The following is a 24,538-nucleotide window of genomic DNA, read 5'->3' as shown; positions in this document are numbered from 1 at the left end:
GTTTATAACTTATTATAATTACAAGAAATTCAAGTGCATGCACCTTATTTATTGCATCATGGTTATACCTAATATAGCGAACTCGACTCAGTGACCGAAAGTAATTAGCGACCGGTAAGGCATAATACAAATTTCAATATTTATATGGTTACCGCGTGCTAATCTTCATACATTATTAGAGTTGTTAATACTGAGAAATATTTATACATTGTAACATTATGTAAATGAAATTTAATCCACTATATATTATACTATTTATATAAATTAATACGTTATCTTACTTTGTGTTTAAACTTGCATCAAATATAATTACTCCATCGACCGCGTATTTCGTTTTTAATTACTAGATGAGAATAAAATGAAATCGTGTCTCATAGTGTGTAAATATGTATGTATATTATCTGAGTTTCTAGCATTTTGCATACGTTGTTTCAGTTCATTGCTTATCAAATTGAAATTCAATGCACAAAAATGATAAAAAAAAGATGGAGAGTTCGAAGAGAATTACACATATATACACATCTGTTAATATATAGTACAGATGTATACTTACACGTTCATATGTTTTAGTGCAGTGAGAAATAGGTGCTAAATGCTCTCGACAGCGTAGATACAGAAACAATTTAAAAAAAAACAATGACTTCTATCATTTATAAAGGGTGTACCAAAATTAACGCAAGATTTAAATGTGTCGCCATTTATGTAGTAAAGTATTGACAACTCTAGAAAAAAACAAATCGACAGCTGACAGTTTAACAGTTTAGGCTTAGTAAAAATGGCGTGTTACACGATAGAACAACGATAGATGTGGCCAATATGTTTGAACAACACGATATCACATGTCATACAGCCCGTGAAGCACTTCAATTAATTCATGAGGCATTTCCAAGTCGTGTACTCTCTCGTTTTGGTGATCAGAATTAGCCTCCAGATCGTGTGATTTAACACAATCAGGTTTCTTTTTATGAAGTTATTTAAAATCACAGGTCTATTGCAATAAGCCCACAACCACACGTGCTTTTAAGGAGTCGATTCAACGTCGCATCAATGAAATTCAGCCGCATTTACGCAGAATAGTCATGGAAAATTTCGAAAACGAGTGCGTATGTGTATGGAAAGCAGTGGAGGCGATTTGCTCTTTATGATTCAATAAAAAAGTTACAATCGAAAGACTAAAAATTGTATTTTCTATTTAATTCCAATTTTGCTTTAATTTTGGGACACCCTTTAGAAAGTAGCAAACGAAGCGAACACACTCAATGCAATATTCGCATTAGTAAAGTAATGTTAAATATGAAAGCCTTTAGCAAAACGCCGTTAAATAACAAGAATAAACGTCAAATAAAAGAACGAACGAATATTCGTTTGGTGACGTTTTTTTTTTTCTCATTTAACATCAAATAAGGAACGAAGGAATATTCGTTTGGAAATGTTTTTATGTATTTATATAAATTTTTTCCTTGTAAAACAAGTCTCTAATGTTAGGCAATACGCCGCTAATTTTATTTCGGCTTTAATTGTACAAGACTCATGAAAAGTGAAAGGGCTAAGTTTATGTTGGCTCTGCATACAGCTGGTCGGCTTAGACGTCTATTATTATCTTTCATCTTAGGCGAGCGCTCAGCTATGTCGACCAAGGCAAAATATCAAATTGAAGAGATGAATATAATTTTGGAGAACTTTAAACAAATCTAATGCTTGATTATTTGATATAATACCCAAAAGGAATTTTTTTCTTATTTTTAATTATTAAAGAGACGAAATACTAAGGCTTGTTATTAGCTACTATCATAATTTTCCAAAGTTGGTCTAAGAAAACCGATTCTTTAACATCCGATAGTGTTAGTTTATCAGCGACTGGTTTATAACGCAAATATTTCTTATCAGATGATTATTCCAATAAAAAAGATGGATAGACGGTACTGATAGAATTACTGCCACGTCAAATGAATTTAAAAATGGTTACGTCGTATTTTGGCTAACTTTAAATATTTAATAGTTTGTGTGTTTCAGTTTCAACTCACGTTTGGATTTTAAAAATATTTAATTTTTTAACATTCTAACTATTATATTTTAGTGTTTGTTTGTTTCTTTTTCATCCTTGGACCGAAAACAAAAATATTTGTAATTTTATGCGGCCGACATGGTGTAGTGGTTAGAGGTACAACTTCTCTAACTTCGATTCCACTTCCTACTAGCGGCGTCTTTGTGCCATAAAAAAACTTCTCATAAAATTGATTAAACGTTCAGAATTGGCTTAAAACTTGTATGTAGTTCTCTACAGTTGTCGGACAACATCAAAGCGCGCTTAATCTTGGCACCATCTTATCTGAATTCCCCTGACAGCTATGTTTTCAGAGAGGCTGCTTTATTGAGTTCCAAATAGCCGCAGTAACGCAGTTAACGAACGCAAATTATGCTATAATAAAAAATAGCTTGTTATCAAAAGAAATATGGAAGAGTTTCTTAAAATCTCTTACAGATCTTCTAAACATGTTTGAAGCGCATCGTCGAACAAATAATACCATTTCGAATTAATTAAATAATAAAGATTTCTATTAAAACAATAATTTCTGTAAAAGTTCTGGTTAAATTTAATGAAATGGTTTCTGAAAAAACAACTGAACATATATTTACTTTTCATAGTTAGTGTAATGGGCCAATATATATTTGCGTATCTTGGATATACTTCGGAACGTAAAATAGTTTTCGTTCCTACGACAATCGGGTCAACTTATCTGTAACGCTTTTTATTTCCGTCCAACGACTGTCCATACGGCAGCAGTTCGTAATATTTGAGAGGAATGTTTGCTGCCGCCACAACAACCAAAAAGTATGATAATGGAAAGTCTTTCATCGAGAATATGAACGGACAAGTCATCCTGGATCCTGAACGGATATATTACCTCTTCCTTGCCAACGTGAAGAAAAGCAGCATCATTGAACTTCCTGAATATTTATGTAATCTTATCTGTATTAACTGGTATTCAACTTACGCTTTCCACAGAGGATTTTACTTTTTTTATCCACTTATGTGGATAAATCTACTTAGAGGCATTTTATCAGCGTTTAGAAAAAATAAAATAAGTTGCATGAAAAATGTTCTTCGTTAATCTTTATGAATATTACCGTAATATCTTAAAAGCCGTAACTACTTTCAATTTCCAACTCGGCAATGACTAAGTGTGCAAAAAGACAGCACAGCTGTTGTTGTTCTGCTTTTTACGCTCGGTCGAGGAGGTCGGTTGCAAATGATAGCGACAAAGCATAAGTAACTATTATTATATACACGTTATCAAGCCCGTTGTCGGCGCTGGCGCAGTGCACAGCCCGACCGACCGATTGCTCTCTCATCGCCACGACAGATGGCTGGCCGCCGGTCTCTACTTGCTCTACCGTGTTTGGCGCAATTCGACTTTTCGACGTTGCCGGGCTCTGCTACCAGCTACGAATATATGTAGGTATGTATGTATTTAGCTCTACTTGCATTGGACTTGGTTGACGCGTTGTCGCTGCGCTGTTACATTGCCGAATTAGTTAGCGAAGTGAGACAACTGCGGCTGGACGTGGGCGCAGCTGTGCGATTTTCGGTTCAAACATTTTCAGATTGTTATACGTATATTAATGCTTGTAATAATATGAAATTTTCCGGGTTTGAAGTGATTTAAATAAATTTAGGTAATTTTCAAAGACACATTCGAAAATGTTCGTCTCGAATTAAGAAAGAGAAATTAGAGAAATAGAAATTACTGCCAGTTAATAAGCTTCTTCGCTTTGTTGTGGGTGTTAAATATACTTGTACTGGCGTATAACTGTTTTTGTGACAGTCTAATTTGTTAGAGGAATAAATCGAAATAAAATAAAAATCGTGTTGGTTAGTACTCGCATTTGTTTTGATGTACTCATGCCTCGGTGTCTGTATGTAATTGAAGGAGTCGTGCCATTTCGTAGTGTTCCTAAGTAGTTAAATGTCAATTATTCTTTGCCAATTGTTTTGTGAGTATAAAGTTAAATGCCAAAATGGCGTTTGCAAAAGCACCGTGAGCAATTTAATTGCATTTGTTGTTGCTTTTACAGTTGTGTCCCTCAACTGCATAGCATTTCGATAATACATATAATATGTACTAGTATATCTCTGACAGTAGCTGAGAAGGTGCTCTATTTTTTTACTGCTTGTTTATGTTGTTCGTTTACTTTTCTTTTTAATTGCTTTTTGTTGTGATACCTCGAACCAGTTTTGCATAAATTCTGTTGACTAAAAAAACCTTGCGCGCTTCGCAGTTTTTTGTTGTTTTTATTTTCATCATTTATTTATTACTTTTTCTTCTGTTACTGTTTCTAATTGAACATATTCAGTTTTGGAGTTGATTTTTGCTGAGACCTTTAGACCTTCGTTTGCATAAACAAATAAGTAATCAAACCGCTGAATCCAGTTCATTAAACTATACGAACAAACAAACGAGCATGGCTAGATGGACCCATATTGTCATGCTGATCATTTATATAAGTACATTGTATATATATTTTATAGGGTGTTCTAGGTGTTACAAATTTAATATAACCTCTTCAGTGTATAACAAGAGAAATTAAAGAGTGGGTATATTCACCATTTTATTAAAATTGACCCGGGCCAGTCCATATAAACTCCGCGCGCAAACCGAATCAATACATATTTTTTTCCTTGATTGTACAGCCTTTTTTTGCTGCTTGTTTGTGGCGCGAAAGGTTTGTCTCGCGATTTTTACCAAGGAAAAAATTTCAACAACTAGTTTGATTGAAATTTTGTGTTTCCAATGGAATTACGGCTATCGTTGAAAATGTTAGGGAGTCTACTTTATGACGAACAGAAGTATTTGAGCAGAAAGCATTCAGTGAGGGTCGTTAGGTCAACGAAAACTTGGCTCATGTGAGTCGTCCATCCATTTCTGTAATTGACGGTAACATCGAAAAAGTATTTAAAAATCGTCGTGTTGACATTAGACAACAAACCTTTTATGGATCGACTTCATAATTTTGGTTAATATTTTGGGTATAAAGCTTCGAGTCGAGGTTGCAAAAGAGATGCAGGCGTCTTTGAAAAATTAAAGGCGCGATTAAAGATTTGAATTTAACGTTTTCTTGTCAGTCCGGTGTATATTTGATCAGTTGTATTTAAATAGACCCTATAAACTTGACAGCACCAAAAAATGCTTTCGATTGATTTTCATTAATACAAAAGCTACATTCCTCTAACTTCACTACATTAAATCATTTTCTAGAAGGAAATGCCTGATATTATCTTATTTTATTTATAATAGACTGCTTTCAACTAATTTTTTTTATACTTCAAATGAAGCTTTTTACATATTTCATAGAATTTCGAACCTACAATAAATAAAAAAAGTTGAATATTTTTAATAATTTCGATAGAAAAATTGAAAATAAAAAAATGACGTGTTTTAAAACACTTTTTAAATTGAAACAAATTGCAAAAGACTGAATTATTTAATTAACAATTTAATAATCACTTTTCATTCGATTTATGTACATTAATTGTTTTGATTAATATGTGGATTTTTGCATTTTTAATTGCAGAGCATTTACGGCATTTATAATAGATTTGAACTGTGACTTCGCTATGAAAAGTAAACATTTATGGCAGGCACTGTGATAGCAAGCAATAGCAAGCAGATAACAAAGTACTTTGACCTTGACAGCCATGAATGATTGATAAACTTCCCAACGTATTGCATTGTATTAAAAGTGAACAATATAAATATACATATATATATATACATACAAACAAATGCTGTAATTTACCAAAAAATAATTACAACAAAACTAATGTAATTTTTACAAAATCCTACAAGTGTAATTGCGTTAAGTGTGTGACAGAAAACCGATAATTTTGTTATAAAAATAACCATAAGAATCAAAACAAAGTGTGAATCATTGCAATAATCGTCAGTGAAACGATAATAACTGCCGTCCAAAGATCTTTAGCCGCTGGTTCAACAGTAAATACGCGCATCCACACGTGTTATTCAATCTCCGTCCCGCAAACACCGGTAGATACGTATTTTGAACGCATCCGTTCGCACGTTCGCTACAGCTTTGCGAAAACTTTTTCGACGAGCCGTCCTTTTCATTGTATGGCCAGCGCGATTATACGCAGTGTAGCGGTACATTCACGACCTGCACTCACGATCCATCTGGCCGATTGTATTTGCATCAATAACGGTGTTTCGTCTGAATGCTCATCACCTTATCGACCGAAAAGACTGCCACCTGTGGCGCCTTATAAGCCACCCCCACTAGACGACGAGAGCTTTGATTTTAGCGCTTCGAAAACTTCGAAAATATCATCACCACTATGCGCATGCCTCAATTGTACTAAAACAGCACCATTCTGTTTTGATCGTTTCAAAAGTGACATTATCTCGACATCAACAGCTGTGGACCTTCGCAAAGATAAAACTCTGCGTAGCGATCATTTACAAGCGATTGTGGAATACAGTTCGGTGGAGGAAGACGCAGCGGCATTGGGTGCACTCAGCAAGAAACAATCTCCGCTCTTCGGCAGAAAAAAGCATAACGATTCGTCAGCAGCTACGCTAGCGCAATCATTTTCCTTACGTACCGAGGAACCATTCTATGCTCAACAGATTATAGTGGGGCCAACAACAAAGAACGGTAGTGGTGAACAGAAACATACAAAAAATCAACATAAAATCGACCATAACGCTGTCGAAGCAATCAGCATGAGCGTAGGCGTGGCAAACGGCGCGGCTGGAAGCCCAAATAACGGCACCGATATAAATCGAAATAACGGACAGTTGCGAAATGGGGTAAGTTAGATCTAGATATAAAATAGATTTTATGAAAATTTCATAAATATAGTACATACATATTTGTAAACTCTGAAGTCAATTTTAGAAGAAATCTATTTGAGTATTTACATACATATACAATATATTAGAATTGACTCCGTTGCCTTCGTATACACCATATGTAGGCAAAACTTTCATTTTTTTCTGCATTATACATCTAATTGCTATAGTTTGCGCGCACTTCAAACTTTATCAATGTCAGTTCATATCTAACTCGATCATCGATTAGATTCCAAAGCATGCCAACACAAGTGCACTCACAAAGAAATTTTCACAAATGACTTGCGGAATATACAGTTAAAATAATAGTGATTCATCGCATTTTATTCGTATTATTTTATTTTATTGTATAATTCAGGAATTTTGTATGCTTTTTCGATAAGCTCATGTAGTATTGTTATTTTTAAATAATAAAACAAAAGCAAACCTTTGTGTAGAATTAATTTCTATCTATTGACAGTTGACAATTGGTTTTGTCAATTGATCAGCTGTTACGTTAAATGTGACTAATTTAATTTTTGTTTTCACCCGTTATGTACAAATTCAATTGCGATACTAATGCCTCTGAGCTATGAAACTTATTGGAAATAGTTAAATTTTTTGAATGTTTTGAAATTAAACTCAAGCAATATATAAAAGATTTAACAAAATCGCACTTAACTACCGACAGTGAACGTTTGTATAGAGTTTTCTGGCTAGACACAATATGAGTTTGGGATCGTTCCATCAAAAATCTAACCACGATAATAATTTATAAAACATTTTAAGGTGGAACTTCCGTAGCTCGATATATCTGTTTAACTTCTAATTTGATCCAATTTCTTTAAAACTCCTGAAATGTGCGTTTTCTGGAGGCCCGCGGGAAGAGACTTTTTCGGAGTCAAATTTTGAGAATACGATGGTGGGGCAACGGATCGTAACTTAATTCGACCAATTTGGTTGTCTCGGCGTGTGGGCCAGTGCTTTGTCATGATTTAAGAGCACTTTTTTCTTTGCCAAATATGACCGTTTTTTTCTGCAATGCGGAGTCGAATTTATTCAAGATAGAGCTCTGCGACCCTTCTTCTAGTAATCGTTGTATATCATTCTTGGTGAATTCCGCCGATGGTCAGGAAATCACGCATAAACTTCGTTGGATTGTACTTAAACATCGTCGATTAGTACTGCGGTACTTACTCATGTTCAACATTTCATACAGAATATGTGTCTTTTGAATGTATTGTACTACAATACAATGTATATTTTTTTTGTTATGGTGGTTACGGAGTGATTGATTTTAAATAATAATTATATAGTTTTTTATTTAAATAACCTCAAACTACTTCAATAAAACAAAGACGGAGAGAGAGAGACATAGAGACATAGAGAAAAAATTAATATAGCCGAATGATATGTTGAATATATAAATATAATTGTACCCACAATAACTTTTCGATATAAAAGTGAAATTAATAAAATAGAAATTTTCAAGTTCATAACACCATTATAAATTGCAAAAGGTTTACAAAGCTCTGCAATACAGACTATGCTTGTTATGGCGACACCATTTCCGTGCAGACATTGTTTGCATTTAAATTACAAGCGGTTGCTAGTTGTAATGTGCAGTTGGCAACATTCGTTAGTTTCGATGTTTTATGCTCCGACAGTGCTGCACCAATTATGCAATTGTTTACAGCGTGCCATGTCTTAAATTTCAATCTTCCAATTCTCTGACTATGTCTTCACTTTTATATTCAGCAGCCTTTATTTACGATTAATGTTTTTGTTTGTATTCTCTCTGTTTACATTTAGCAACTTTGTTTTATTCACCTTTTTCATTGTTTGTTTACCTTTGGTCCACTCATTTCTACAAGTTAACTCCTCTACCCCATTAGTCTTCATTTGTCAGCTCGTTTGTCGATAATTTGCTGTATTTGGCGTTCCATGCTTCGTTGTTTTCAAGCTTTCGTTACTAAATGTGTGAGTCCACAGTACCTATACTCGTAATTTTCCACTTCGTTGCGTACAACGTTGGATGCGTGTCTGCGACTCTGCACGCAACATTTCCCAACGCATGGTTCCGGCATATGGCGTTCGTCTATGAATGGTCGAATGACATGTGAAGTGTGCCATAGCAAATAAAACGTCATTACGAATTTGGGGGTAAACTGTATGCATATGTATGTACTTAAATGATACTTGTATCTGTGACCATATGTATTGTACGTATCGATTGCGTTGCTTTTTTTTTGAGAAACGATTTACAATACGTATTTTTTGAGAACTATATAAATTGAAATATTCGTAAACATACTATAGCTTAGTTCCATGAGAATTTTTTTTTTAAGCAGAATTGAACGAGTGACTGGTATAAATGCACTGTCATAATGAAATTGGTGGAACGCTTAGATTTTATGCGAGTTTAATGATGTAATGATAATATTTTAAATTTATTTGGGTAACTTTGTTGTTGCTTTTAGGTACATCTTTTTTGCAAGAGGACACCGCGCAAATCTCAACTAGCCAAAAAGTGGCGAGCCAAACACGGTTCATATATTTTTCCACTCATTGTGACTGGTAATTAAAATTATTAAATCTCTTTTCAATTTTTGGATACCAAATTGATGACATTTTCTACTAGTTTCCCTATAATTCTGCGTATAAAAAGTTGTCTTATTAGAAATTTTAACATATAGCAAAGTTTTCAATAAAGCACAATCCATATATTTTTACATTAAACTACATATTTTAAAACAAAATTAACCGAGCTTTAACATAAACAATTGAGAGATAGAATGATATTTTAAAACTAAAAAAATATTCTGCCAGAATAATATCCCTTAAAAAAAGGTTCAACTCATGAGAGAGTCTGCCATTGGGCTTATCTCTTCCCTATATTCTAGCATATAACGGTAAATATTTTTAGAGCAAGCCTAAAAGTATATAAAAAATTAAAAGGCATAACATATGTCTTATATATTATGACAACATGATGGGGTATAAAATAAATCGACAATATTGTATGAAAATTAGCGTAATTTTAACGCAAATATCTCTGAAAAGAATTTATATATTTCCTACAAAAGAATCTACAAGTATATTTTCTGCCGTAGTTACCACAAATATATAAATTAGCTAGTCTGCAAAAAATAGTTGATTGTACACTCCCTCTTCTGAAATACTTCCGAAATAAACGTTTTCTAGCTAGTCAGTGTCCGATTTATGTGATAGATATTTTTATATCTACGAAGTTTAGGGTCTGGCCTATAGAATATTTTCATCACGTGGAGATCATTTTTTGCTAGAAGTTTAATAGCCAAAGTACGCTCTTCGCCAGGATAAAATAAATAATACTATAAGTCGTATACGCTTACCTCTCATTGACATTACGAAAATAGGTTTTTCTCATATACTAAAAATATATATAACCACAAATTTTCAAGCACAAATTTTGAAAACGGTTAATCAGAGACACATTCACTTATTTAAGTTTAACTTTTCATTGAATTTTTCTTTACACAAAACATAGCTCTAGTATATCTGCTTTGTGTACTTGTTACCAAAATTATATCATAATTTTTATTGCATAAAAATAAAAAGTACGCGAACGCAAACGTATAAGTACATAACGTGTATGTACCATACATATTTATGTATACACATATGTAACTATGTATTTATTTCACGTGAAGACACATTGTGCAAAGTCTTAATTAACATGGCGAATATGAAATGACGACTATGACATGCACATGACGTGCCAATTTTTATGAGAAAGTGTTAGCAGTCGGTTGCAATACGTATGTATACATATGTGCTGGAACACACGATATATTTAAAAAAAAATTTATTTTTATGCAATACTCACTTAAAGACATGCAATTTCGTTTTTCCAATATCGTTCAGTGGGTTGTATGGTAATTTTATGATGTTACTGTATTTCGAAAACACCTTCACTACACCGGGGCGGCATAATCTACCTCCATCATGAGCTGCTAATTGACCTTTGACCTTGTGTTTGTTATTTTTATGCAGAGTGGTGTTGTTGTTGATTTTCAATGTCAATCGATTATTTCACTTTAAATACATGCTTTTCGTTAAAGGTTTCGGTGTTCATATTGCGTTCGTTGTTGAATGCAACACAAATGCGTTTACAGTGAAATATTTTTAAAGTTTACAGGAGTAATGACAATGGGAGAGTATAACAGCTGTTATAAACTAGCTTTGCACTTATATAGAAAATACTTTTATGTCCCAAAAATTTAAAAGATTTTGAAGAAAACTTTGGAGTTGAGATTGTTTATGTCAGTAAAGCAAAAAAAGTTAAGTATTGACTTTTTTTATATCGAGCCACAAAAAAAATTAACTTTGAAGTCTCATGGATGCCTTATCCCTAATCATTTTTTTAATTCACTATGATGACAGTTGACAATATTATATAAGATTCCGAGAAAGAACAGACATTGTTATTTAATAGTATAGCTAAAATTTTGAAAAAAAATCTTTTAGATTGCTATAGATAAAAGTATAGAAGAATGCAGTTCATTACAATTGAGGTTCACTGTACCATAGCGCTTTTGTCGTTATTCATGTTATGCTATTTTGATATTTTGCTGTTTATATTAAGCTGTTAATCTAATATATGTATAAGTCTTTTAACTATGCGTTTGTTTTCAATGCTTTTTCACCGCACTTTCATCACATAATTATCTTAATGGTAAAATTTTAATTAATCATTATATATATGGTGTTAAAATATAGTCATTAATTTTGTAGAGACCAAAATCTAATTTAGTTAAGGGCACATACATTATAATAAATTATGAAATTTAGTTTTATTATAGAAAAACTCTTTTAAAAATAAAATTTACTTACCATAGCATTATTTTGGCTGAAATGAAATTAAGATGAATTCAATTAATAATATTATATATGTAATGTTTTACAAGTAATTTATAATATTAGCAAGAGAACACGGATACTCGGTTAACAAAAAAAAAATTTTTTTCAAGACAAACGTTCGATTATAAGAGGTTTTAGGTAAGTTAAACACTTTTGGTAATTAAAATGATCAGAAAATTGACACGTTTTCGAAACTCTTAAACTCCAACAGTGTAAAACTTTAATTTAATGTAAACTTTCATAGTAATCAGGGACAAATATAATGAGCTGACATTGTATTGAGGGTTGTCGTGAACATATCCTCTAATATACACGGGTTGAAAAATCTTAACCAAAAAATTGGTTTAACTTTGATCCCGACGTTCAATCGATACAATAACGCACAATAATAATGTTTATTGATTGTTCGAATAAATCTTTGAAAATTATTCCATGTGAATCCCAAAAAATACTGGCTAATATCCTGCCGATTTGACTCAGGTGTGTAATTCCTGTATCCATGTTTCATCCCTTGTCACAAATAGTCGCAGAAATTTGTTCTCGTTGCGTTGGAGTAGTGTCAGTTTGCCCTTTGAAAGTCAAACATATTTGTTTCTTTGATAGAACCCATTGTGTGGAAAACTTTTTAATTTGTAAAAATTCCTGAATTATATGACCTACGAACTGCTTTGAGATGTCAACGATGTTAATTAATTCAAATCAATCAAATATGGCTTTTTCAGCCCATGTAAGGTCTACTTCAGAAACTACAAAAGCTGAGTCAAATAAGCGTGCTTGAAATGTTAAGTTTTACCACTACTTCTCACACTATGGGAGAATGACTGAAATTGGGTAATAATCACACCTACTTCCGCTATAGAACAGTTCGAAACTAATTGTATTAGAATCCGAAACATTAAATATTTGAATAACAATTATTCAACACTCTATGTATGGAAAACTTGATAACGGGGGTAGTTCCGGACACTTTTAAGGAAATGCCATTACTTACTAAGTGCTTGAATGATTTGAATCCCTAACAATGACAATCTTTATGCAGTTTGAAAATAAGTTAAATCGAGTTACACTTTTTATTTAGAACAAAAGTTAACACAAACCCTGCCCCTGACATGTGATAATTCACAGTTAAAAACAAGAAAAACGTAAACTATCATATCCTTCACAGGAGCATTGCTTATAGCAACTATATGTGTAACTGAATCTGAAAACGGACATCGGCTAGCATCAAACTGAAAACGTTTTGTTCTCTGTAGCCACGTTGTTTGCTACTAACAACCTTTAAGTCGAATTAAGGTTAGAAAAAAAGTAGTTTCTGAAAATCTTTACCTTGATTTTGATCGGTCAGTTCGAATGGCAGCTATATGCTACAGCGGTTCAATCTTAACAATTTGTTCGTAGATTGTAGCGTTATTTTGTACAATAACCTATGCCTAATTTCGCGAAGATATTTTGTGAAGTAAAAAGGTTTTTCATACAAGAACTTAATTTTGAACATCAGTTTGTACGGCAGTTACAACCATTAGTGATCCAATATGAGCGCTTCTTACAAATGAGTAACTTCTAGAGGAGAAAGGCACGTGTGCTTACTATATACAGACAGACGGACATGAATCGACTCAGCTCGTCACGCTGGTAATATATATATATAAGTATACTTTAAAGGATCTTGTGGGAAACTTAATATACCCTGTTCACGGTATACTTACTAAAATAGAACGATACATTTTTTGGTTTAAAAAACTGAAGTATATTTTCAAAATTTTTCATAAGTTTAAGTATTTTAAAATTGCTATAAAGCCTCTAATTCTAGAAGCATATAAAGTGGACCAGAATGATATTGGAATCTATTGATTTCAGCAATATGTATGTATGAGCCAACCAGCTATTGACACAAAACAAAGTGATTAAACTCAGTACTATCAATTAGAGTATATATATTATATAAACATATGTAACTAAGTATACAATTTACAAATACAATCTAGTACTTGTTTACTTCGAATTTGGCAAAACCAGACTAATTACCTTATCTGAATAAGTAGGCAAATTTGCCGAGACCTTCCGGAATACTTAAACAAGTGTCTGTGCCCAGACTCTTCTGTATGGCAACGACGCGAATATGTAAATATGCCAAAAGTTCTAATTATTTTATAATCTCCATTACTTATAGTATATAAACGCATAACTATATATACATATGTATGAGGACCATAAAATAAATAGTACAGCATTTATTAAATATGAAATGTGCTAAGTTATATTTATTGCTTAGTATTATGCGTTTACCCATATTTACATGGAGTGCTTGTGCACTATTTATTTATAAGTATAAATGATAATTTTGAAAGTAAACAACTTCTTGGTGTCTGTGGTTCAACAAACTGGTAATAATATTATAAATATACTAAGCAAAGTTGTCAGTCTAGTAACTCGCTAAAGTTTTTCGCTTATTGCCCTTTTACGTAGAACTAGAAAAATCTTCGTGAGCAGTTTTTCATTGAGAGCGAGCGCAAAGTAGACATAACGGAATAACACAAATGATTGTATATGATTAGTAACAGAGAAATCAGCCCTATTCACATGGAAAGTGTATAGTAAATAATCAAATCTCGAGTCATTACGATAAAAGTGAGATTTTGTAAGAAGATTTATATTGACACCAGCAACGGTGGAATATGGGTAAAGAGTGCACAGAAAATACGATTGTATTATACACCATCTCCATAGTATCTTGCACCCGGCACCGAAATTTTAATCTCACGTATTGTCTTGTCGAGAGATAATTTTTATCAGCATCAATGTAAACGAAGTATGCAGTATTATCATTACAAGAATATATAACATGTACAAGTATTCATTTTCTACACATTTACGAACGCGGTAAACAAATTCGTCGATGTGAAATAACTGTTTGACAACCACTGAAGATATGAAGCTTGTAAGAAGCGGATAGCTGAAATACATTGATTACCGGAAGTCCATAAATAGATTTCTGCACCGTCGACTATATTTCTATTATAATTTCCATTGAACGTTTGAAACCGAGAACTATAAATTAAAATGTCGGTAGTTAAGAATTCGTTTACTCATATACTTCAGCGAATAACTTATATAAATATATTGGTATCATGCTGATTGATCAAATTTGGAAACTTGCTGAAAAAAAATATATCTTGGTAGGAAATTTTAAATTTAAATTAAAGGCAAAAACCTCGTTGAACCCAACTTTTCAAGCTTTAGAACATAGCGAGTGGAAAGTGGTGAATTATCAGCGCATATTTCGAGTTTAAACAGAAATTTGCAATGCTAATCTGTCTTTAGTTCAGTTATTAATATAAACTTAAGGTCTGAAGTGTTGTATGAAAACGACTATATGCTTTGAAAAATCTCTGCGTTTAAAAATACGACTGACAATCGATCTCTTTAGTGAGGAAGTCCGATTCACGTTAACTACTTCCGCACAAATTATTTCCGCCTGCAAGGACTTAAAACAGAACTGCCTTCGTGAAACATAAACTCTCCTGAATATTGCATATAATACAATACACTTTACTTGCATCTATGGAGAAGCCTCTCATTTTCTGTAAACGAGTAAATACCTTTTTTTAGACAAAACATAATATTTTACAATAAAGTATAGTAGAATAATGAATTATTACAATATATCGTATGCTACCTTGACTGTATACATAAATTATGCAAAGAGTATAACATATGAATAAAAAATATAATAGTTACCATCAGCATTTACACGCATTTCAATACAAATTTCTATTATCGCCATATTCCATTCCTTCTGGGTCAATACTAGAATGTCAACGCTTAATCCAATTTTTTATATGTACGTACGTACTTCCTATAAGTCTCGACTGGGATGATCTTCAGTGCCTTTAGTAAATTTCGATTGCAATGACCCATAAGGTGTCGATCGCCAAATATCAGTTAGAAAGACTGATTGTGTGATTTGTAAATGGTACGATTTAAAATGCGAGATACAAAATACGATAAAAAATAGAAAGTACTAATATTGAAACAAAATTTGAAATTTGGTTATAACTTGGTTTTTGGTAAAAGAACGGTCTGTGTGCATTTGGTTTTACCAAAAAAGATAAAGATCCAAAAAGTGAACGAGTTTTTAATGAAAAACCGAATTTCTTTCCTTAACCACCCACCGTATTCGCCTGATCTATCACCATTTGACTACTTTTTATTTCTTAAACTGAAAACCCACATGGAATGAATTAAACAATAAATTTTATATTTACTTTTTGTAAAAATGGAGCAATTGCACACTTATTCTTTTATTGAAATGACTGTAACTTTAATATCTGTCAGCGAATTTACAAGAAATTAGAAGTGTTTGAAAACGAATAAATGTATATTTTTGGTGCTGCAAATTCAATAGAATACTGTATGATTTAAATATTCGGTCATTTTTGGCATGTTACATGATGTAGTGAATCGTGATCAATAGATCAATAAAAAACTCAATTTCAAATTCTGTTATGATTCGTTATTTTGCATTTTAGGTAGGTTGTATTCTGAATTCGAAGCTATGAACAACATGGCGTATGAGTGATTTTCAAAATATTGCGTTCATTTATGGTATTATAGGACATTTACATAGTAGATCGCTATTAAATCAAACTGTTTTTCTGTAAATTTAGAGTTTTTTCCCAATACCAGATGTCATCCAACAACCCACCGTAAGGGCATATTCTATTAAAGCAACCAACATACGATTTCTGCGGTTAATGAAAACGACTAATGGCCCATTACTAAAAGAAAAAGTTAAAATGCAAATGCTCAAATAAGTATGAGTGTATTGAAAATAAATAGGTTACGCAACATTAATGGTAAAAACTTTTCAAATGCCTCTTAGTAGTTTCGAATGAATATATTTCAAAAGAAGTTTGTTGACAATTAATGAGGTCATATACTCATATATGGTATATACATGAATGAAAATTTCAGCTCCAATAGAGTAAGAATTTCACATAATTATATCCATATATATATATGCACATATACGTATGTATAGAATATTATAAACTTGTTTATATTTCTTTACGTTCACATTGAATGAAGCTAGCAGGTAAATATAGATTTCAAATTAAATGCACGAAGCTAATCTTTAGATGGCCATCAGCGTGCTAAACATGCCAGTGCTTACTAACAGTATAACTAGGACACTTCTTAAGGGTATACAGGGCAAAAAAGGTATGAACGCAAGTCCTTTTCACTTTTATCGACGTTCGACGTGCGGTTGTTATTGAACGCATGTATGTACGCTCAGTTATGTGGGTGTAAGTTTATGTAAGTGTGCGTTTATGTATTAGCTTTTAAAGTTGTTGATTTCAATACGAACTAAGTCAAGCGCCTTTATCTTAAAACTAAAAGCACTTTCCTTTCAGTGCTGCTGTAATGTTGGCTTTTGGTTAATAGATGCGTGTAAACGAATATGTATAGGGTGTTCATCAACGTTTAGGATTTCTTAAGGGATAGCTGACAAACTGACTGAGGAATGCAGCCGAGTTGATAGTCCTTAACAAAATAAAAAACCGTTCCGGTCACCCAAACCTAATTTTAGTGCAGTTGTCTACACTGACGATCATTTTTGGCTTAACCGGAACGTAAAAATTAAGTAATAGGTCATATATGTAAGACTACTTTTCACGGAAAATCTCAAGTAAGTGTAATATGCTGATAAGCTAGAGACAAGACATTACAGGAAAAGCAGATTTTACGAGTCAAGGTCTTCTTAGCTGGATAAATTGAAAGGACAGACCAGCCCAATATTTTATTAAAGCACTAAATGTCAACAAGTTTAATAACCGGCTGCACCGAGGCTATAATATCTTTACCCATAAGTGCATTTTATATAGCCACTATAACATATGTATAACTAAACCTGAAAACGTAACCGGCAAACGGTTCGCATTAAACAGAAAAATTATTGCTAGATCTTACGAATAGCAGTTATGTGGCCGAAGAGAAAAGGATGTGTGTTTCAGAGCGCTATCTCCAAAACTAAGGAACTAGTACGCGTATGTACAGACAAACAAACATGGCTTAATCTACTCAGCTCCTCACTCTGATCGTGCATATACTTTATAGAGTCTCCGGCGTTTACTTCTGGGCAAGCATAATATACTCTTTCCAGGGCGTTATAAAACCAAATTTTTATTATTTCATTAATTTTCTATTTTAAATAAATATTATATGCCTCTAAAAAAGCACCCTTTATATACAAGTGTGAGAATAGTTCTTAGTCTACAACAGCAAACTTTGATTTGTATATTCGCATGTTTTAAATGGTTTTTATATAAGAGGTATACTATGCTTATGCAAATACACTACTACATATGTATATGTAAATACCTATGACTTTCATCTGTTTCTTATACACCAATTTGCAGTGGTAATCCTACGAGGTTCTTTACTCTTCAAACGAGAGCATATAAATATGTTTGTAGTTGGACTAAATTGTTAAAGATTTTTTCGTTTTAGTATGAGGTAAATATTGTTTGGAAGATTGTTTTCGCAAATTTAGGCAAACATACTACATAGTATGTATTGTACGTATGCCTTGATGACGCCTCTTCGTCGAGACAGCCATTTAGATTTGGCCTTCAAGTAAACTAAGTTAAGTTCCTTAATATATGCTTTCGTAATAAAATTTTATTATATGATTTAATAAATTAGCTTGTATTTTTCTATGAATGTCTACAAATATAATTTATATGTACTCATATCAGTAGTTGTGTTTCATATAAATATAAAAAATATATTCGAATGTTATGGGTACACTTGTACTTAGTGATGTTGTATCATTTCTTATAAAGAATAATGTACGGATTACTGAATATTATCTAGATTGGTATAGATAGCAGACTGTCCGCCTATCATATCGCATAGGGATAAAAAGTGTTGTTTTTATTCGAGTTCTTTTAAAATTTTTGGGTAGTAGGCGTCCCTCCTATACCATCTAATCAAATATGTCCTGGACTAGGATGATTTTCAAGGTCTTCTACAAATTTTGGTTTTGTCAGTTTCGGCTCATTTATGGAGCGCCATTAGCTAGATTGTTGGACAGTTTCGTGTATGAAGTTTGTGACCTCTACTCGACGTCATTTTTACAAAAGATTCAGGTTCTTTGGTACGAACCTATCATTGACACGCCTCATATTAAAAATATTAACCAAGATGGGTTCGATAGATAGGAGATGTTGAGACGCTTTGCTATCTCTCTGATGCGACGATTTTCAAGCATTTTTGTTGTTCAAATTTAATCAGGTGGTAGGCTTTTTAAAACATCGCATTTTGTTATTACCACATTTAAAAAAAGGCTAAAATCGCCCCAGACTCCCATATAACGGTTATTTTCTTAACTACAAAACACATTTAAGAGATGGAATTCCATCAAATTATTTCATTTATCAGTAGATACATAAGTCAAGCGTCGCTGAAGTCTCTGAACTCGCAACTCATTTCACAATGCACTCACCACTCACATATGTGTTTGCAATAAACAGAGCAAAAGTTATGCAGTAACCACAGTGAAACTTAATATACTGCTGTGGTCTATCCTTACCACATCTAAAAATATAAATTTATTAGTTAATCAACTATTGTACTATTGAGCAAGTTGGGGTAACTAAATGATTGGGTCATTGTGGTAAGCTAAGAAATTTAAGTACACACATGCGTACATACATACATATATACATACATGTGGTATAAGCATAAATAAAAGTGTGCACTAGAAAGGAATTATATTGGTTTGAACGGCATGCATTTTATGGAAATACACATGTGTATATGTAAAAATATATAGACCTGTGTACATACATACATATGCACTTGTATATGTTTGTTAAGGAATTCGTGTATTACTTTAGTATACTTTTATGTGTACTTATACCTATTATACTTAATTTTAATGTTATTCACATAAATTTTTCAAGCTGTTGGGGAATTCTATCAATATTTTAGGCAGATTTTGTATTCTATTGGTCAGATCGAGAAATTTCTTGTAATTAGCGGTTCTTTATATTTAAAGTGCCATTTGTACTTATGTAAACTATAAAAATATGTTTATTACTATAATTATTGTTGGTTATGCAAGTCTTGGAGAGCTACGAATCAAACAAACAACAGGTATAAATGTAATAAACTGGCATAATTGAATAAAGTTAGAGATAATTACTCCGTTTTGATAAAACAGTCATCTACTCTCTCCTAACTCAATTTGCTACATGCACATTTTTTTTCAAGAGAGCAGAGAGACAGAACTAAATGTTTTTATAATAGAAAAATATACGAAAATTCTCCTAGTTATCATTTTAAAAACTATTCAAGATTTTGTTAACTATAAATTGTTGTTAACTAATCTATCAATCAATTCTATCTACTAATTCTATAAGAAAAGGGGTAATTTATCGCTATCATTTATCAATATTGTGTATTAATTAATCGACTTCTTGGCAATCGTTTCAGCTTCAGAATCTTGAAACCAAAAAATTATAATTGTTTATTTAAAATGTTTAACCCCAGTTATGTGTACGCACAAGCTTTTTGGAATATTTGAATGTCTGTGTTGTGATGTTTTGTGATTCAGTAACAATTTACAGACTACAAATAACGTGTATAGTTCTCCTCTGGAGAAAATGCTTTTAAAGATAAATTATTAAACGTGAATCGACTGCGCGCAGCCGGGTTTGGTGATCGATATTTGCTACAGATCAAATCTTTTGTAGGACATGTTTCTAGTCGTATCTATATTAAAAGTATTCCAAAAAAAAAATAGATTTTTTCAAATCGCGAAGGTAGAAAAAAAATTATTTTATATAAAGCATCGCTGCCTTAACAGGCCACCCTCCCAATGGAAACCATTTTGTTATCTTAGTACTAATTCCTAAACCAATCTCCAAAGCTTGGCGATTAAAATGATAATAAGGGTGACAACAAATCATTTTCAATAAGAGACACTACTTCTGACACAATTTCTACAATATACATATGTATGTAGGTGGTTTAACATTTTAGTCATACAAAATCTTATCTACAGACAGTTATGCATAGACATACAACCATACTTATGTGCTTATATGCAAACTGCGTATTTTGGAAATGCTCTAAGGCAAAACAAAAACAATCGCTTATTGCAATCATAAGAAATTCCAGAATATGCTCATGTTTATGCTCATACAAGTAAACATACTTATATATGCCTCCCTTCTTTCTAACCTTAATTGTCAATCATAAGCCGTCTGCTTATCATTAAGAACTAACTATAATCGTAGTGAAATGATACATAGCCACTTGCGATGCGGTATACAAATATCTGTAAGTACATGCGTTCAGAGTAACAATAAGTGATCGGAAATATCGTATTTTGTCATATTAAATAACATTAGATATGTTATGCTATGCTAGTAAGGAAGCCATAATAATGTCGGCTGTTGTCGCCCTTTATGCGTCAATGATCGGTTCCTGTTCGAACGAATGCATCAATGTTTGCAAATACTCGTACTCTTAAAAATGGCAAACCCTGTCGGACAGAATTGGCCTAGCTTGACAGCAAAGATTTTGCCGTTTGGAAAAACAAAAAGCGTGTGACACTTTATTGTTGTTATATCGGATATAATGAATATATATTATTCTTAAATCAGATGGGAAGAAGAAAATTGTATTACTATCTACCCGCACTTCGTCTCGTCTTTCCAATTTTTAGAAAGGATGTGAGAGTAAATGAAACATTGGCAATTTCTTTTTGAATTCTGGCGGGGTATTTACTTTTATATATATTTACATACATACCATTGTGATATACGGTACTGTAATTCCGTATTACAAAGTTTGCTTACTGTTCAGTTACTAAAGATGCTATTCGTGCAGTACAAGTGGGCGTGTGCATGTATTATAGAGATTTGATTACAAAACTTTAGTTAAGTAGTTTAACAGTTACTTACATTGTGTTTAAATTTACTTGCTTTGTATACTTAAATAAACCATGTAAAGTTTCACAAACCAGACAAGTTTTTAGGGGTAAGAAGTGTATGATCAAAACTAGGGGACGGCAGCACTTATATTGAAAAAAGAATTCATATAAGTATACCGGTAGTTATTAGTAGGATCATCAGTAATCTGAGATCAAAAATATATAGAACATGTATAAGTTTTTCTTTGTGGGATAATATAAGGCTACAAATCACAGATAGAAAGTCTGAAGTTCGGCAACGCTTAAGGATTATTCTCACATTTAAAAATTATCTGAAACTGTAAGATATATGTACAAGTATTTAAGATAAAATTTCTAAACTTCTAAAGAATGATTTGGATGAAAATTGAGCTTTATAATTAAATCTGCAATCGGTTTTAAATGCTTTAAGATATTTGAAATCACTTCGAAATCATCAACCAGAATATGATTTAATAACTAGTTAAAAATAACCTGCTTCTAAAACGATTTCATAACTATGTAATGATTAAGCATACATTTCAGCGTGAAATTCTTTCCGATTCCAGCGTGTAGGGTAAACATGCAGTTTGCCATCATTCATGAGTTGTGTTCCCTGAATGTGTCAATGTCACATATGTATGTATGTATATTTATTTTTGAATTTGTAATTATTGTATTTTCATATTTATGAATTAGGAGATAATTATTGAAAAAATATACATGCGTAAATGGAAATATTCTCAATGATTAATACTATCGTATTGAATACTTGCAATCAGTTGCATATTCACGCCCAACACATTAGATTAGTGACCTTGCATTTTATCGCCAAAGAAATGATGTTAATGGCAATTTTCAAAGATCGCCCGACAACTACATAATCATACAGTGGAGTCAATTATTTCCAACACACAGCGGTCTTTTCAAACGAAATTATATTTATTAGTACAACTAATACATACATATGTACAAATATATGCATGATTTGCATCCACAACTATACATATTTAAAGAAAATATTTGTTACAAAATATGTGATAAGCCTTCTAAATTAACTTTATTGATAAACATAGGTACATACTTTTATACATATGTACGCCTTATCCCTTGAACTTTTTTTGATCATTCTCAAATGTACTCAATACCACTTTTTTATTGTTCAAAAGCAACGCCGAATTGAGTATACCGAGTATATGCGTTTTAATAAATAAATATATACAAAATCATATGTATATAATATATTTAAACATATATGTGACACCTTCATGTTTATGTATAGAAAAGGTAGAAAGAAAGACTAATTGTCAATAGGCGGTATGGATGAGTGAAACTCAAATTTGGTTTTTAACTCATTATTTTTTCTCAAATTCCTTGCAAAGCGATTTTATGGAGGTTTTTTTTATTAAACAATTGTTTAAATATGTTATAATATATATGTGTGTATATTGTAGATAAAAAAATGTTTTTGGTAGTTTTAATTCATACTCTAAATAAAACTTTTACGCAAGGGTACACTGAAAATTTAAATTTCTATATTTGAAAGCAATAATGAGTAAAATATGATGAAATTTGACAGATACAGGTCCATTTTTCTAGATTGGTACAACTTTTTTTATGTTCATATGAAGTTTGATCTCTATTTGTGTATGTTTGGCAGCAGTTTTTTTGTTTTATTGCCGTGAAAAAAACTTTAACGAAGTTAGGAAATTTTTTTTAAAATCGATTTGGTTTGCACGCACAATTTATATGGAGCAGTTCGTGTCAAATTTTTTGTTGAGTGTTGGTCATCTAATTACCACCACTAAGACTGCACCTTAAAAAAATCAGCAAAATTTTATTTCTTTTGATATTCCTCTGAAGCTTGAGCGATATTGTTGACTAGTGTATTGTGAGTGTACATTATTGAGAATACAAGCATTTGAGTGACATAAAGTGTCATAAAAAGTTTGTAATGCGGCGATAACAACAAAAAAGGAAAGAAAATTGTCTCGGCAACCGACGCTTAAACGTTATTTTAAAAAGGCGTCGCCGGCAGACTCAAACCAAAATACCAGAAATGCATGCAAATAGAACATCAGTAACAATAGTCATCACCGAAACACCTTCGCAACTCATTGCTCAGTTTTCCTAATCGTCAGATTTAACGGCGTCAACTTTTGTCCTCTTTCCAAAACTGGATCCGCCTCAGAGAATCGCATCAGCTTATAAAATGAAATCTGCGGAAAGAAATACCTAAAAACCATCATCTGCAGGATATATTTAAAATTTCGTTGGCATGCTGTTGGCATATTTGAAGACTCCAAACGGTTGCTGCATTTATATAAGAATCTAATGAAAGTGTGATACATCAGAAAGTAAGAAATTCTGGATTACATCTCGATTATGTGGGTTCGAACCCACAAACCATCAAGTGATAGTACCACAATTACAACTTTAGCTATGGTCTTTCGCTTTAGTAATGGAGTTAAGTAGCAGCGTTTATTTTGTAATTTTTAAGTTCCGCCGGTGAATAATTTAAATAAACTTGTCAAAGGTTTCAGTGGTAAAAAATTTGATTTTTATTGACGGATATCTTAATATATTATAATAATGAAGAACATTTTAAAAATTATTTGTGAACTAAAAATATGAAAACCAGAATTATTTTGATTATATTGGGCTATTTTTCTTTTAATTGAATAAAATTCCTAAAGAAGCCTATTCCGATTTTATCAGTCAATGCATTGCGCCATTTCAAGATTGAATTCGAATAAAGCACGCAATAGACTCTGAGGAAGTTTTAATATAAATCGCTTGTTTTAATATTTCGATATGTTATATCTTT

At 32.3% G+C, this 24,538-nt stretch overlaps 1 protein-coding gene and 1 long non-coding RNA gene across 3 annotated transcripts in view; one reads left to right on the top strand and one right to left on the bottom strand.

Annotated features, from left to right (window-relative positions):
- Positions 1-1,476: 1,476 nt before the first annotated feature.
- On the bottom strand, positions 1,477-3,509 carry LOC118680946 (uncharacterized). Its single transcript, XR_004976588.2, has 2 exons — positions 2,481-3,509; positions 1,477-2,419 (listed from the first exon to the last, which is right to left on the bottom strand). It is a non-coding gene; the product is annotated as an uncharacterized lncRNA (long non-coding RNA).
- Positions 3,510-3,536: 27 nt separating this feature from the next.
- The window catches only part of Rab32 (RAS oncogene family member Rab32), a 30,128-nt gene continuing 9,126 nt past the window's right edge, over positions 3,537-24,538 (top strand). The window contains exons 1-2 of one of the 2 annotated variants that reach the window (XM_036363012.2): positions 3,537-3,678; positions 5,575-6,827. In XM_036363012.2, the coding sequence (XP_036218905.2) occupies positions 6,132-6,827 (696 nt within the window). In that variant the 5' untranslated portion in view covers positions 3,537-3,678; positions 5,575-6,131. Of the gene's footprint in view, positions 3,679-3,732; positions 3,875-5,574; positions 6,828-24,538 lie in introns of those variants that run through there. The other variant, XM_036363013.2, reaches the window with a different exon arrangement.

This window comes from Bactrocera oleae, chromosome 4 (genome assembly GCF_042242935.1).
Source record: "Bactrocera oleae isolate idBacOlea1 chromosome 4, idBacOlea1, whole genome shotgun sequence".
NCBI classification, from domain to species: domain Eukaryota; kingdom Metazoa; phylum Arthropoda; class Insecta; order Diptera; family Tephritidae; genus Bactrocera; species Bactrocera oleae.
The sequence above is the reverse complement of the archived record's forward strand: the minus strand, read 5'-3'. Positions and strand labels throughout refer to the sequence as shown.